The sequence below is a fragment of the Notothenia rossii genome, assembly GCF_949606895.1.
Source record: "Notothenia rossii genome assembly, chromosome: 8".
Lineage (NCBI taxonomy): Eukaryota > Metazoa > Chordata > Actinopteri > Perciformes > Nototheniidae > Notothenia > Notothenia rossii.
In genome coordinates, this window is record NC_136906.1 from 60,976,558 (window position 1) to 60,990,207 (window position 13,650).

General features: G+C 42.7%; 1 protein-coding gene across 1 annotated transcript; it reads right to left on the minus strand.

The window, feature by feature from the left end:
- Positions 1 to 698: 698 nt before the first annotated feature.
- Positions 699 to 8,251, minus strand: trib2 (tribbles pseudokinase 2). Its single transcript, XM_079645015.1, has 3 exons — positions 6,868 to 8,251; positions 5,177 to 5,469; positions 699 to 2,879 (listed from the first exon to the last, which is right to left on the minus strand). The coding sequence occupies exons 1-3, from the start codon at positions 7,135 to 7,137 to the stop codon at positions 2,405 to 2,407; spliced, it is 1,038 nt and encodes a 345-aa protein (XP_079501141.1). The 5' UTR covers positions 7,138 to 8,251; the 3' UTR covers positions 699 to 2,404.
- Positions 8,252 to 13,650: the final 5,399 nt, after the last annotated feature.

Consider the following 13,650-nt stretch of genomic DNA (forward strand, 5'->3'; position numbering starts at 1 on the left):
GAACATGACGGTGAAAGCTCTGGGCACACACACACACACAACCAGATGTTGGTCCACATACACGTGTATGAACAAATTGAAGTGATTTTCTTCCTCAAAGACAGGATGAGGTCAGTAGAGACTGTCAGCTAGCCTTACAAAGCTTCAATGTTGTCATAGTGAACAGAAACACAAAATAGTGTAGTTGAGGGTCTCTCATGCGGGTGCCACCAGGAAAATTATTATGAGAGCTTTTCCTTAGTGCCTCATTTGTGCAATCACTTAGATGAAGTGGGTCTGACAGAGCAAAAGCCCCTTTCTCCTCGCTCATTGAGAAACCATTCAAGTTCTGTTCATGATTGCAATCTGATGATGAACTGGGAAGTGCTTTTGTTAGGGCACACTGGCTGGGAGTGTAATGGAAGAAGAAATATAATTGGTATTTAATATATGAATGTATGAAATGTACTGCAAAATCTCCACATCCCCAGAGCTGGAATTACTTAGATGTAGCTTGAGGACAAATGGACATCTTTCTTTTTCTAATCCAATATGAGGAAGGAGTCCTTTGATAAACCGTCAGATGTATTTTACAGATTATACCACTGAGATGTCAGTTTGATTTATTTGTAACATGAGGATTGTAAGATGAAATGTAATCAAAAATGTGAGGTTATATAATGGGCTCAAGTGTATCGGAAAAGAACAACAAAGTCAAATAGCAGTTCACGATTTATTTACTGAATAATTTTGGACAAAACACCAGAATCTGTTACGATACAATCAGAACATCTGAGGCAGATATCCCACCATGCACCACCCCCCTCCGTGAAACAAAACGGACTAACATTAGCACCAACTTAAATAAAAAGGTAGCTCAGTCTACAAAAACAATGAAAAGCAAAAAGGTTTTCCTTTTTTATTGAAAAGCAAACTCAGAAAAGTAGCAAATTGAGAATTTTCATTCACTTTAACTTTTCTTAAAAAACAAACACCCTCCTCCCCCCACCCCTTCCCCCCCTGCTAGGCAGGCTATAGCATTCATGGGGGCACATGCCAAAGACTAGATAAAAACACAAATTCAAGTAACATTGAGATACGACAAAACATGTCCACTGGTACCCATTCCGAGCATGAGCCTTTCAAAGAACCTATGCAGGCAGTAGAAAACTAACATGGGGTCCTGGTAGTGAACACGTCATAGCATTACTATCACTGAATATCTCCTGTCAAGTTTTAATAAAGAAATTAGAGAGATCGGGTGGCATGGGCTTGTCGGGGGCAGCGGAATACTGGCACAGAAGAAATTGTGTCGAGATATTGCCTACATCATACATGAAAAAGGAATCTCTGAATAAAGAAAAACCCTGCAATGTACTTTTAAATATATATATTTATATTTATTTATATATAATATATATATATAGCTGTTACAATTTAAATAAATGTTACGTTCTCGTTCCTACAACTGAAGAATGGATTTAAATAAGAGGAAGCTAATTTTGAAGAGTCGTCCATTCAAATGCACGATGCCGTGTTTGGAGGTTCACCGAGACAAAACAGTTTTAAGATTGAAGTTAAGGGAGTGACAGTTAAGCAGCAGTAACGACAGAGTGGAATAGCTTTAACACAAATAAATGTAAAGGAAAATAAAAGAAATGTGGTGGTGAATGAAGCGTGGTAAAGGTATAAGAGACTGAGGAAGCAAAAAACATACAAATGACTGAATACAAGGCCTTCAAGGAGTTTAGTGATGTTAGAATAATCGATCATTTAAATTTGAGAAAAATGAGATGACAAAAAAAAAGTTAAGCATGAAACAAAGACGACGTCAAACATGTTGATGATAAGAAAAAGCTTAAGATGCTCAATTTTTCCATCCATCGGTCCCGGGTCATAATTTGTTTAACAACACGTTGGATTTGTGATTACTGACCCTGGGCCTTCGGTTTAAATTGGTACCACCTGAAGCTATGACGAAAAACCAAGCAGAATTTGTATGAAAAAGTGTGGTGTTGCACTGTCAGTTCATTTTGAATTGTTCTCCTTGGTCTCCTGTGTCCCTTCATGCTTTCCATAGTGTCAAAAATGGAGAATGTGTCTACTTTTATGAGCACCACATTAAACCAAACAGATCCAAAAAAAAGAGAAGAACTTTTGCTACATTGTTTGCAACTTGCATGTCTGGCGGCAGCCTCCCCGAGCGGGAGGCGCATCGCCAGGTGACGTATAGATGCCATTTGTCATGCCAGGCTCAAGGTTTTCCATGAAATGGTGGAAAAAGGGAAACAGGATGGAAACACCTTTATTACGAGTGACAAATGTTCATCTATTAATCTCTAATCTACGTTTTTTTTTGGCTCTGCTGTGAGCGTGGCGAGCCGGCCGTGGCGGAGTCGTCCCATTTGTGCTTGGTTTTTGTCGCTCAGCTGAAGAACTGCTCCAGCTCCTGTTCCATGTTCACCTCAGGCACCATCTGCTCCTGCTCCCGCTCCCCTCTGCCGGGCACTGCGGGGCCCCCTAGTGCTCCGGAGGAGGTGAACCAAGGGTGCTCCAAGATCTCCCGAGAGGTGAGGCGCTCTGCGGGTTCCCGGCGGAGGATGGAACGGATCAGACACTTGGCCTTGGGTGTGAGCGTTTCAGGGATGTTGAAGTGGCCCCTGCGGATTTTGCTGAACAGAGAGCCGGGCTCAACGTCGTGGAAAGGGTAGCGCCCCACAAGGATGGTGTAAAGCATGACGCCCAGGCTCCAGACGTCAGCTGCCTTTCCCGAATAGCTGCCGTTGGCGTTGAGGATCTCGGGACTGACATAGGCAGGGCAGCCATGTTTGTCTGACAAGGAGTCATCATGACCGTCCAGGATATAAGTGTCCTCAAGGCTCTCCAGCTTCACGAGGCTTCTGGAAACACAAACAAAACGCAGAAAAACATAAGGATATTGCCTAAACCAAGAATGGACACACAAGGGTCTGTTAATCTGAATTTTATTAAGAGGTAATTATCACCAAAGGTTCAATCTTTTGGATGCCAACTAACAGAGAATTAAATACAGAAGACACTCAAGTGGGGGTAATTCGCTCAGATGGGCATCTTAGGAGTTTAATATCCATTGCTCTTGGATATCAGAGAAACTAGAGCACATAATGCTCAAGGCTTAGGTTTGACATTTCCTTTCACTCAGATAAAAGCCCATGCAAAAAGCATTGATGTACAAATGGGCTTTCTAAAAGACCTCCACAATCCAAAAGAAAAACAATTACGGGTGACCAATCGTCTTAAGATGCATGCATAGAACAGTTTGGCTCAATGTCAAGGATCTGATAATGTGGGTTTTTTTTCTCCTGCTCTTTCCACTGAAAAATAGCATCTATTTGTGCTCTTCTCCAAACCCCACAATACCAGCTATGATACCCTTGAGTGCTGATAATAATGGCTGGTTGTTTAGAAGAGTTCACTGTAGAATCTGAAGAGGCTCAGGCAAGAAAATGTTCCACATTCATGGTAAGAGACACTTGTGGGGCTGAGCAAAAGCTGCCATCTGCGTGCGAGGTCCCCGAGACATGACAGACAAAGAGGCAGCGTTTGTGATAGTATCGACTGGGAGCTACTACAATAATGGAAACCAACAAGCACTGGCTCTGACATATTCCAGAAAGTGTTGCCATCTGCGACATGTGCATGCATACACCGTCCCATTAGCCCACACACTGGATCATTGGCAGTCAAAGTAATTTGCTTTCATTAATAGGCAGTTTCACATTTTCTAATCAGTTTATTTGTGCCAATGGCCCATGTTCCTCTGCAATATATATATTTTTAAATACAGCATATAAACACTTATTTTGAGGATAAGCGCAAACCTTTAATTACAGTGTAGAAATACAAAGAAAGACTTTTAAGAGAAGCTAATTGTCTTTATTCAAGCAAGCTCAATGCATGCTGGTAGTAACATGTCTCATAAGCTTGCTGTAGGAGATGCTTATCAACAGTGACTGTTAAAGTAGCTGTGTTGGATTCCAATCTTTGACCGATGCCCTTTAAACAGGCTGCTGTTTGGTCAAAGGCCAACAGCGGTAAAACAAAATCGAGTCAGGGAACTAGGACACACTGAAGGAGCTACTCAGGTATCATTATAAGTCTGGTCTTGTTCCTTTCCTTCTCCTTGCATTCACTATCGCCTTTTGGCACACACTTGGACTCAAGCCAGAGTGATCTTAGGTCTCTTAAAAAAAAGGTTCACTGAGCCAGGAGGTCTAAAAAGGTAAAAAGGTGTAAGAGGATTCTTGACAGGCCATATAGTAAATGTGACTCAATACTGCCTTGCACTATCACTCTTAATATTCACCCGGCATTAATCATCTGATGGGAGGGGAGAGTCTGGCATCCCAGCTCTGCTCATGAGCAGTCTAGATGTGACATTCAAGGTCATTGGACTGAATATGCGGGACGGCTCAACTTCCTTTTTCCACAGTTAGTGCCAAAGTATGACGTCACACATTAAAATAGAGGGCATCAAGTGTAGTCTGCGCCTCAGCCATGGCTCAGAACTGACTTTGAAGAAGTTTGAAGAAAACTTTAGCGTTAGAATTGAGACTGTAAAGCAAAGTCTGAGAAACATTTACTAAAATTAAAAAAAAAGTATAAAGTTAATCAAATCTCAGGTTGCTGTGGCAACAGATGCCTGGATTTTAAGCATGTAGTTCTCAAATGCTGCCACCAGAGGTCAGTAGTGTTGTGTTGTACAGGTGTGTTTCTACAGATTTCTCCTGCAGATGAGTACAGAAGTGTAGCAGTGGAAAAAGCTTAATTTAATTGGTCGACTGTCATGCAAAAGAGCCATTCCTGCTAACCGATCTGTCCTTGTTGGAATAAATGCACTGCTATTATCCTCCCAGGTGTGATCCCACATGCCATATATACTGTATATGTGTCATTCACTACTTAACATACGAAAATAGCTCCTAGACAGGAGGGTTTATGTTTCCTGTACTCTGCATAACATCTGGGAGAGGCATGCCAGTCTTGTATCGTCTCAGTTTACAGTATCCTCTGTGTAAGCGGAGACATGGCACAGATAATACTGACACGGTCACATTATGTAGTTACATCACATACAACATGTTAGGCAAGAAAAGATTCCAAAGTAAACAGTGGCTAGTCGATGTGCAACGGAAAATACGGGTTCTGCAGAACTCACCTGTCCTCATTCTTGAAGACAAACTTCCTCAGCTTGAGGTCGCGGAGGACCAGTCCGTTGTCGTGGCAATGTGCCACAGCCGAGGCTATCTGATAGAACAGTCTTGCAGCTTCGTCCTCCCGCAACTTCTTGCAGGTGCGGACGAAAGAGTGCATGTCGCCATAGCTTCTCTCGAAGAACACATAGGCTCGAGTCTCCCCGAGCAAGATCTCCAGGATTTGGTTAATGTGCTGGTGCTGGCCCAGAGCAAAGTAGGCCGCCAGCGACTCCTGGTATCGGCCAATGTCAAAAACCTGCAAATATAAGAGAGAAACACATTTATACTTACAGTCTACATAGCAAAGATTGATTTTAGTTTAATGTAGGGTGCTACAGTCTCATTAGGTGCTTGTTTTTGTAGTCTATTTACCACATTTGGGTGACGCAAAACTTGTGTTTACTGTTTTAGCAGAGGTAGTCAGGTTGCACAGAGGCAAAGTGAAAGCATCATGTTAGTGAATGGTATTGTTCTGCAGCCAGGGGGTTGCAGTGTCTCTTTTGTTTCCATGGTAACCCCCCATTGACTCTCAGCACCACCAGTTCAGGTGATACTGCTCCTCTGCTCACACTCAATAAAAAAAAAACACCCCACAGCTCTCAAGATCTGAAGCTGTGACCTGAGCTTCCTGCTTGGAAGGAGAGATCAATCCTGGGAGTGGGGATTGATCGCTGCTGTATTGTAAGGGAGATGAGGTCAAAAGGCAGTTAGCTTACAGGCTGTGCCAAAGGCCATTAATTTGTTATTGCCATGACGAAACGTTATCTCGTTCCTTCAGTCAAAAGGTACGGGTTATTGGATATGTCATACCTTATGAGTCCAATGGTGCATGTAACCATCGTCTCAATTCACTTAAGCCTGCTTAAGCCGGAATGTACCTCAGGGACAACCCCACTGCCCTTATAATCACCCTCATAATCAGTAATACACCAAAGTCAATATGGGCTATAAATGTGTTGAGGGCAAGCTTTAAGGTTGTCCTTAACCTTGAGGGAAAGTGGCGTATTTCTCATTGTTAGAGGGTCAATGCCAGAGCCAATCAAAGCAGCTGGCTGAACTTGCAAAGTTCCCTAACACCGTGTGCTTTTCTCTCAGCACAGCTGTCCTCGAAAGATTATAATCCCACTAATATTTGTGCAATACGACTATGCTTAACCACCGAATATAAAACCAAGGGTGAAACAATACGATTACAGCATTGCACTATAAAAGAGACGCCATGGGTAAGCGAGAATAGCACGGAGAGAGGAGTGTGTGCGTGGTTACTCACTCCTTTGTCAACGTTACATCATGCAATCCAAACCACGCAGCTCGCCCCATTCACTCTTTCCATTAGGCTGCTCTGCCAGCTCTCTATTTACAATTCAAGGAATTATTAAAAAGTTCAGGGTGTGGACTTGCTGCAATAGCAAAACCATTGACACAAACTAAGACATTTCTCTGCAGAGTATGTTCATTACATGTTGGGAATGGGGACTATTGAAATAAATAAATTAATGTGACAATGAATGCAAAGGAGTAAAACCTGTAGGAACACTTGATTTTGTCCTGAAAATGCTGTTTTTCGGCATTGCAAACCCCCTGCTTGAACAACGGTACTGAAAATACTCTCGGGCTATTTTGGTAGGATACGTCAACCATGTTGATTACTAACCTTACATACGAGCTCTTCCCCGCTGTGCAGGTGGGCGGCTCTGAAAACGTGGTCTCCCTCCAGTGGCTCCAACAAAAGGTAGTCCCCGATGCGGGAGATACAGTGCGAGGAGTCCGGGGTCTCCGGCGGGCTGGGGGACCCGAGGTTAGGACTGAAACTCTGGTGCGACTCTGTAGTCCTTAAACAAGTCAAATCTTCGAAATCATGCGATTTATGCCGCGATCTCCCATAACGTGAAATGTTAATTGGATTTGACCTCTGTATGTTCATGAGGAATAAGTGTGATACCTCCACAGATCCGGGGGCCTTCCTCCTTGTTCTTCTCCTCTTCGAGTACGGCACCACTTTGCTGTAAACTCAGTGCAATAACACAAATCGGGAGGTACTTCAGGAAATCTTGAATACAGTTGAAAATGTAATTGCACCTTGTTGTTATGGAACGTTGCAGACTAGCAACAGGAGAAGCCGGTTGGTTTTCGCACAACAAAAAAGAGGTCAGTATATATTTTTTGCAGAGTTCAACTGTTCATTTGTCGTCCTTTGTTTTCCATTGAAGAGATAAGGCCAGGCTAAAATGACAGAATATCTGCACCAAGTCGACTGTAAACCCTTTGAACAAACCTGCTGCAATTTCATTAACGTTAGCAGTGCTAGCAGGCACGGCGAGACTGCAACAAAGGCTACCAAAGTCAGATTTTACAATGAATGAAGGGTGCTAAGTTACCCCGCAGCTTGTTTGCTAGCTTATCTTGCCGGTTAATTGTATGGCACGTTTCATAAAACGGAAACAATGTGTTGGATACAGCTTTGAGGCACGGGAAAAAATGCACACGCAAAAATACAATGCAAGCTATATATAGGTGCTGTATTTAGCCGAAATTTGACAGTCAAATGATGGCTAGCAGGTGCAGAGCTAACTGGTTAGCTTCCTTTGCTAACTAGTACCAAGTCAGTGCACGGCCTTGTTCCCCAGGATCATATCCATGCACGGCAATTGTCACCTATCACAGAAGGAGCAAACCCCATCCGGAAAAAAAACTGTAGCTCTTTGTGTGCGGGAGTCGACGTCCCCTCTGTTTCTCTGGGTCTAGTCCTGTGGAAGAAAAGTGTCGTCTGTGCTTTATGTCTGCTGCTGTAAGCTTGCTGTGAGGAAGGAAGGGACGGCCGGCCGACTTTCCCAGGCCTATCCCTTGGTTCAGCAGGACATCCTCTCTCCCGTGCTGCCGCTGTGTTCTTACGTGGTTGGGAATCTAGTCCATTCAGTGCGGAGGGAGGCCAGCGGAGCAGCACACACTTCACACACTGCGCCTGTACAGAGTGAGAGAGTAGCCTGCCTGCCTGCCTGGCGGAGGGGGGGGTTCCACACACACACACACACACACACACACACACACACACACACACACACACACACACACACACACACACACACACCGACCCGCCTCCTGACGTCACTCCATCATCGAAACCCCATTGGCTCACAAGCTGAGTTATAATGCAGTGCAGTCATGTTAGAACCATAGTGTGGCTACACCCCCCATAAATCTAAATGCATCGCGCCCTGGTAAATTGGATGGGGGGTGGGTGAGGGTATAGCTACTGTACGTGCTGTGTTACAAATGTGTTTCCTCCTGAAATGTCATTCAAGGGAAAGCAAGGGGGATCCCACTCTCACAAAAGCACACAGTAATAATACTGATGTGCATTTGCATTCATACCATTAATTAAGATGAACATACTAAAGGTTAGCTGTACAAATAAATGCAGCAAACAATGTTATAACATATGCTACTGATGTCATTCAGTGATGAGCTATTGCACTGCGAGGATATGTAAGCAACATTGCAATAAATATACCAAAACTATGCATTATGATAGAATATAATTATGCATTAAAAAATAAGCCTTCAATACACAGTAGGAGCATGAAATACACGATGGTAACAATAAAACAAAAGGACTAAGAATGTGATGACAATAATCAGTGCAGTCTTTGTCCTTGAGAAAAAAAGCTTATATGATTTTTTTTTAAATATGTAAAAGCAAGGTATGAGCTTTGCTGTGATATGGGATTGTATTCCATATTTTTGCCAAGTGTGGAATAAAAAGTCTTGGCCACAGAATTATATTAAAAGCTGGCACAGGGCTGTGTGCTTTAGATACATCGCGTGTAACAAATCCCTGTCTTGCAGAATTGTGCCCACATAATATATTATAAAGAGAAGGTTGGATGAGGTTCATTATTCATTGTTCTTCTTAGATTACCAGGGGGTGTGACAACAGGATTGTGCAATTCCATATACGAATCCAGGGCGGTGAGAGGAATGCTTGCAGCTGGATGCTGGACACTGACAGAAGTGTTCCATTTAACCTTTATTCCCCTGCTTGCAGGCAGTAGCAGCAAACACACACACTCACACAAACATGCACTATTCTAAATGTGTGTTTCTCGCTCTCTGCCTGAATAAACCCCCGCAACATGGAAATGCATTTTTCACACAGAGGCCTCTCATCTCAGAAACGGTGGTTTACAGTTTCAGAATGTGGCTTCACCCACAAGCTTTTATATATCGCAGTCCTCAAGATTGTGTGTATGTATGTGTCTGGGATCTGTGATATAATCTCTGCGAGCCACCCACTTTATTCCTTGTTACAACGCTGGAACATTCTTCCCCACAGAACAGCTTTTCTTTTGTCTCACCGAACAATATCAACATGCGGCTGAATGATGGACTTTTTGCAGGTTACATCTTGGATAAACGTGTTGATTTATTCATATTTCACTATAGCACATTTCTGCTTTATGACAGCACATCTAAATGTACCCATCGCTCTAAACCCAGATAGGGATTCCGTTAAGCGTGAACCACAGCTGTGCATGAATGAGAATAATAATCCCTAAAGATTCCCTTTGCCCCCATTCCGATACACACTGTGGGACTCATGCACAGTAGAGAGCAGCACTCGAGAAAATCCATTGAGGCTCATCAGCTCTCCAGACACGCCTACATGCCGAGGAGTAACGGCAGGCTGCCCCACGGTGCCTTCCAGCGAGAGCTTCTGTATACCACTGAATCAGGATGTGTCCTGGAAGCTACAGAGGTCAATGAGGACGGGTGAGCATCTCTAAATCCTTGGAGCGCGGTTACTCACCAACTTCCTAATATGGCTGTGTTGCCCTGCAGGGAATGATCTAAGGTCAGTTTCCCCTGTAATGTTGACGTTACAGGAAGGCCTAAGGATTCAAATCCACCAGAGGAATATGTGGTTGCAATTCAATGACATTTCTTAGAATGCATCATGAAAACCCACTCAAATTAGAGCTATTTTCCTTGCGTTGTGCATTGAAATAGCCAATTTCACACTGTCACATAGCAACACAGCTAGCCAGCTCATGTTGACACCAGCGAGAATCAGAACTGTCACATCCACACCCAGCGGGTAACTTCCACTGAGAAAAGTTGATCATGCGCGAGGAGTGAAGATGCAGAGGCATAGGAGGAATGAGATCATTCAGTGAGAGTGAGAGGAGACGATGTGAGGGAGAACGAGGCAGGGGGACGGAGGATGGAGAAGCTGGCAGGAACGTGACGAGTGGTAAGAGTAAAAGTAGAAGAAGGAGGATAGAGGGGAAGTGACACAAAGTGTTGCTCCTCCTCAACGTCAAATTTAGAAAACAGGGGACATACTTTGTGAGAGCTAGGGAGCAATACAACATGTTTAATACACAGTTGTACAGAAATGTGTGGGAGTAAAGGGTACCAAGTCAAACCATGTAAGGCAAAGATTTTTCACAAACACAGAGTTATAATGAAAGTGCTCACATTAAGTTGAGGTATTCTTAGCATTGTTTTGACAGGAGACTCCTGCTCCCATGGATTCTTTAGGTTTATTTTTATATTTACTGTTGAGAATTAAACAAATTCCCATGATACTCATTCCATCTATGACCCGTAATGAGCGCGTTGGTACAGAGCGACAGCTGCAGTACCCCTCAATTTAAAGTTATTTTGGGTATGGGTACATGTGCCACATTCTGCCCTTCATGATGCTTTGGGACCTAAGGCCTGTTTTTAATGTGTGAGGGAAAGAGAGGAAGAGACAAAATGGAGGAGGGAGGGAGATGACGACACTCAAATGTATTCCCATTCTTTCCGCATAATTAACTTGGTATAGTAGGCACAGACTTGCAATCATAAAAAAGAAATGCAATTAAAACTGAAAGGCTAATTTTAGTTTCGAGTTAAATCAGATCAACCCATTGAAATCACATGTTATGCAAAATGAATGCTGTCCTTGGTAATTGTGAAAATGCATATAGTTATTTTTCTATGATTGTTGCATTTACCACTCAGGTGTTATCATCTCTTCAAAGAACAAAGACAAGGAAGACCCTTAAAACTCTGTTATGCACTACATAGAAGGTTTGTCCAACTATATTTTAATATTTAATCCCAGAAAAAGCTGAATGTCAATGGAAAGATTTTGTACAACTTCGCTGTGACCCCTTCACATTACTTTAGCCTTGTACACGTTTTGTCTACTTAGGGCAGTACAGGAAATGCGTGAGTGCAAATTAATGAACACATTGCTTTAAAAACGTGTCCAGTCAGCACCAGGGTAAACCCAAGAGGATCATTCAGCAGATCAAATAAACACTGGCACTTCCCTTGACCTTTATTCCACCTCTTGGCTTCTGACCAACATGAGTGTACGACCTGCTACATTAGGCAAATCAAAAATGTCCTGTGCTGACGATCGCAGGATGTACTGCCCGAAGAGGAGACATTTTTTCTGATTACCCTTTTCCGAGGCAGCAGGAAGTGTGAGTGGCTGTTAGTGGCAGGTCACGCAGACGAGACCTCCTCCAAGCGGAGAGGAAGGATCTTGGATTGAGGGGGAGACAGGATTGGCGTCACTGGCTTGGATATCTCCTTCATGAAGTCAGACAGCTGAGCTGAGTGAGGCCTTGTGGCAGCTCTTTAACTGGACAGGGTGACTCACTCGCTCATAAGTGGAGAAGTTAATAATAGTCATACATTGGAGCTGCAGAAGTGAAATCGCACAGCCTTAGCAGCTTCCAAATGGCTGAGCTGCAAAGCGGAAATGCTTTTCCCTGTCTTCTCATTTATCATAGGTTTAGATGACAATAATATACATTTCTTCAAAGCTTAATTGCTGACTGTTAGACATTACGACACTGTTGCAATAGGCAGTATGTATTTGGTTATGTGACTGATGAATAAGGAATCAAGCAGTCAAAACTGCCAGGAAAATGGAAGAATATCTCCGGAAATACAACATCTCCCGTGTTTTGATTTGTGTTTCCTCTCTGCTGTCAGACAGATGATATCGTCTTGCATATGCAGGAAATATTTCCTGGCGCTGTGACACCTGCATGCAAGTGCCAAAGGCGTCACAGTAAAAAACAGGCAGATCTATTACAATTCCAATTCCAACACTTGACATTTTGGAGATGCAAGGAAAAGACGACAAGATTATGCTGAAGTTGCTACTGGTGAGTCAGCCAACTCTCCACGATTTGCGGGAGAGTCCTACCATCGAAAGGAAAATGCACTCAGTAAACAATAGGAACGTGTATTGGCAATACATCTGGCAATAGTTCAAGATACAAGGGTTACAGTTAAATACATTGTGTTATAGATATATGTGATACTGTAGGCAAGGTGATAAACTGTCATAGTATAAAGAACACAACAACGTTATGCTACTTCCTGTCTTAGTTTACATTATTATGTTGGATTGGAAGAGACAAATGTTTGAAGATAGATTAACAATCGGGTTAAAAAATATATAGCAACTTTCTTCAGCAATTTTTGGATTTACACTTTTAAATAAAAAAGGAAAGTGTTCACAAAACATTGTGCATTGATATTTTCTTACACCCCTAAACAATATTACAGCTTGTCGTAATGCTTCGTAAAACATTGTTTATGGTTTCAATAATATGTTATTGGATTATCTAGATGTTCATTTCACTAATTGTCAGGGTGTGTTTTTGGCAGTGTTCTGATTATTCAACCATGTAGAGTAACACATCTTGTTAAACTAAAAAACACCTGGTGGCTCAGTGGTGATCCCCATTGCATCATTGCATCAGAGAAGGTTGTTTTTGATGTCAAGTTACATTCTTCTTCTGTGGTTTTCCTCATACTGTCGCCAGCAGCTCAGGTGTATTGCAGAGTTTACAAAGAAGTGAACTTGATGATAAGAGGCTGAAACACACAGACTCATACAGTCAGAACAGATGTGCAGGCAGAGCCACAAAGCCCAGGGGCTTATCACAAGGCTTCTCTTAAGCAACGCTGGATTACCAGTCGGGTAAAAGTGGGCACTTGTTGAGAACCAAAGGCTTGAGTTTCACTGTGTGGGAAGTCATTTGTGGTCATTTGTGAATTGCAACTTTGTTTGGCATTGCTGTATGTACCACTTAAGCACTTTATGAAATGAAATGCCAGGGACAACACGTTTACTACCTTGAGGTTCCACCCAGAGCTCGAAAACGTATACAAATGTTGGGCCTTTAGGAATATAGTTTGTACTTTGTCCCATGCTGTATATAATGTTAGCTTGCACACTTTTTCCGAACTAATGAATGCACAGAATGGGAGAGAAATATTTTCTTTAGTGTTCCATAGCTTGTCCATCAGACCATGGTAAGGATTGGTGACATTTCAGAAGAAAATAGAGTACACACAACAATCATCCAATCAACTTTGCAAGACCCAATTACCTAATATCCATTCAAACACAATACTGAAG

Excerpts from the sequence above, each read along its gene's own strand:
- trib2 (XM_079645015.1), bottom strand. The coding sequence starts at position 7,137 with ATGAACATACAGAGGTCAAATCCAATTAACATTTCACGTTATGGGAGA. Across the intron at positions 5,470-6,867 it reads GGGAAGAGCTCGTATGTAAG|GTTTTTGACATTGGCCGATA; the intron begins GTTAGTAATCAA and ends TTATATTTGCAG. Across the intron at positions 2,880-5,176 it reads GTCTTCAAGAATGAGGACAG|AAGCCTCGTGAAGCTGGAGA; the intron begins GTGAGTTCTGCA and ends TTGTGTTTCCAG.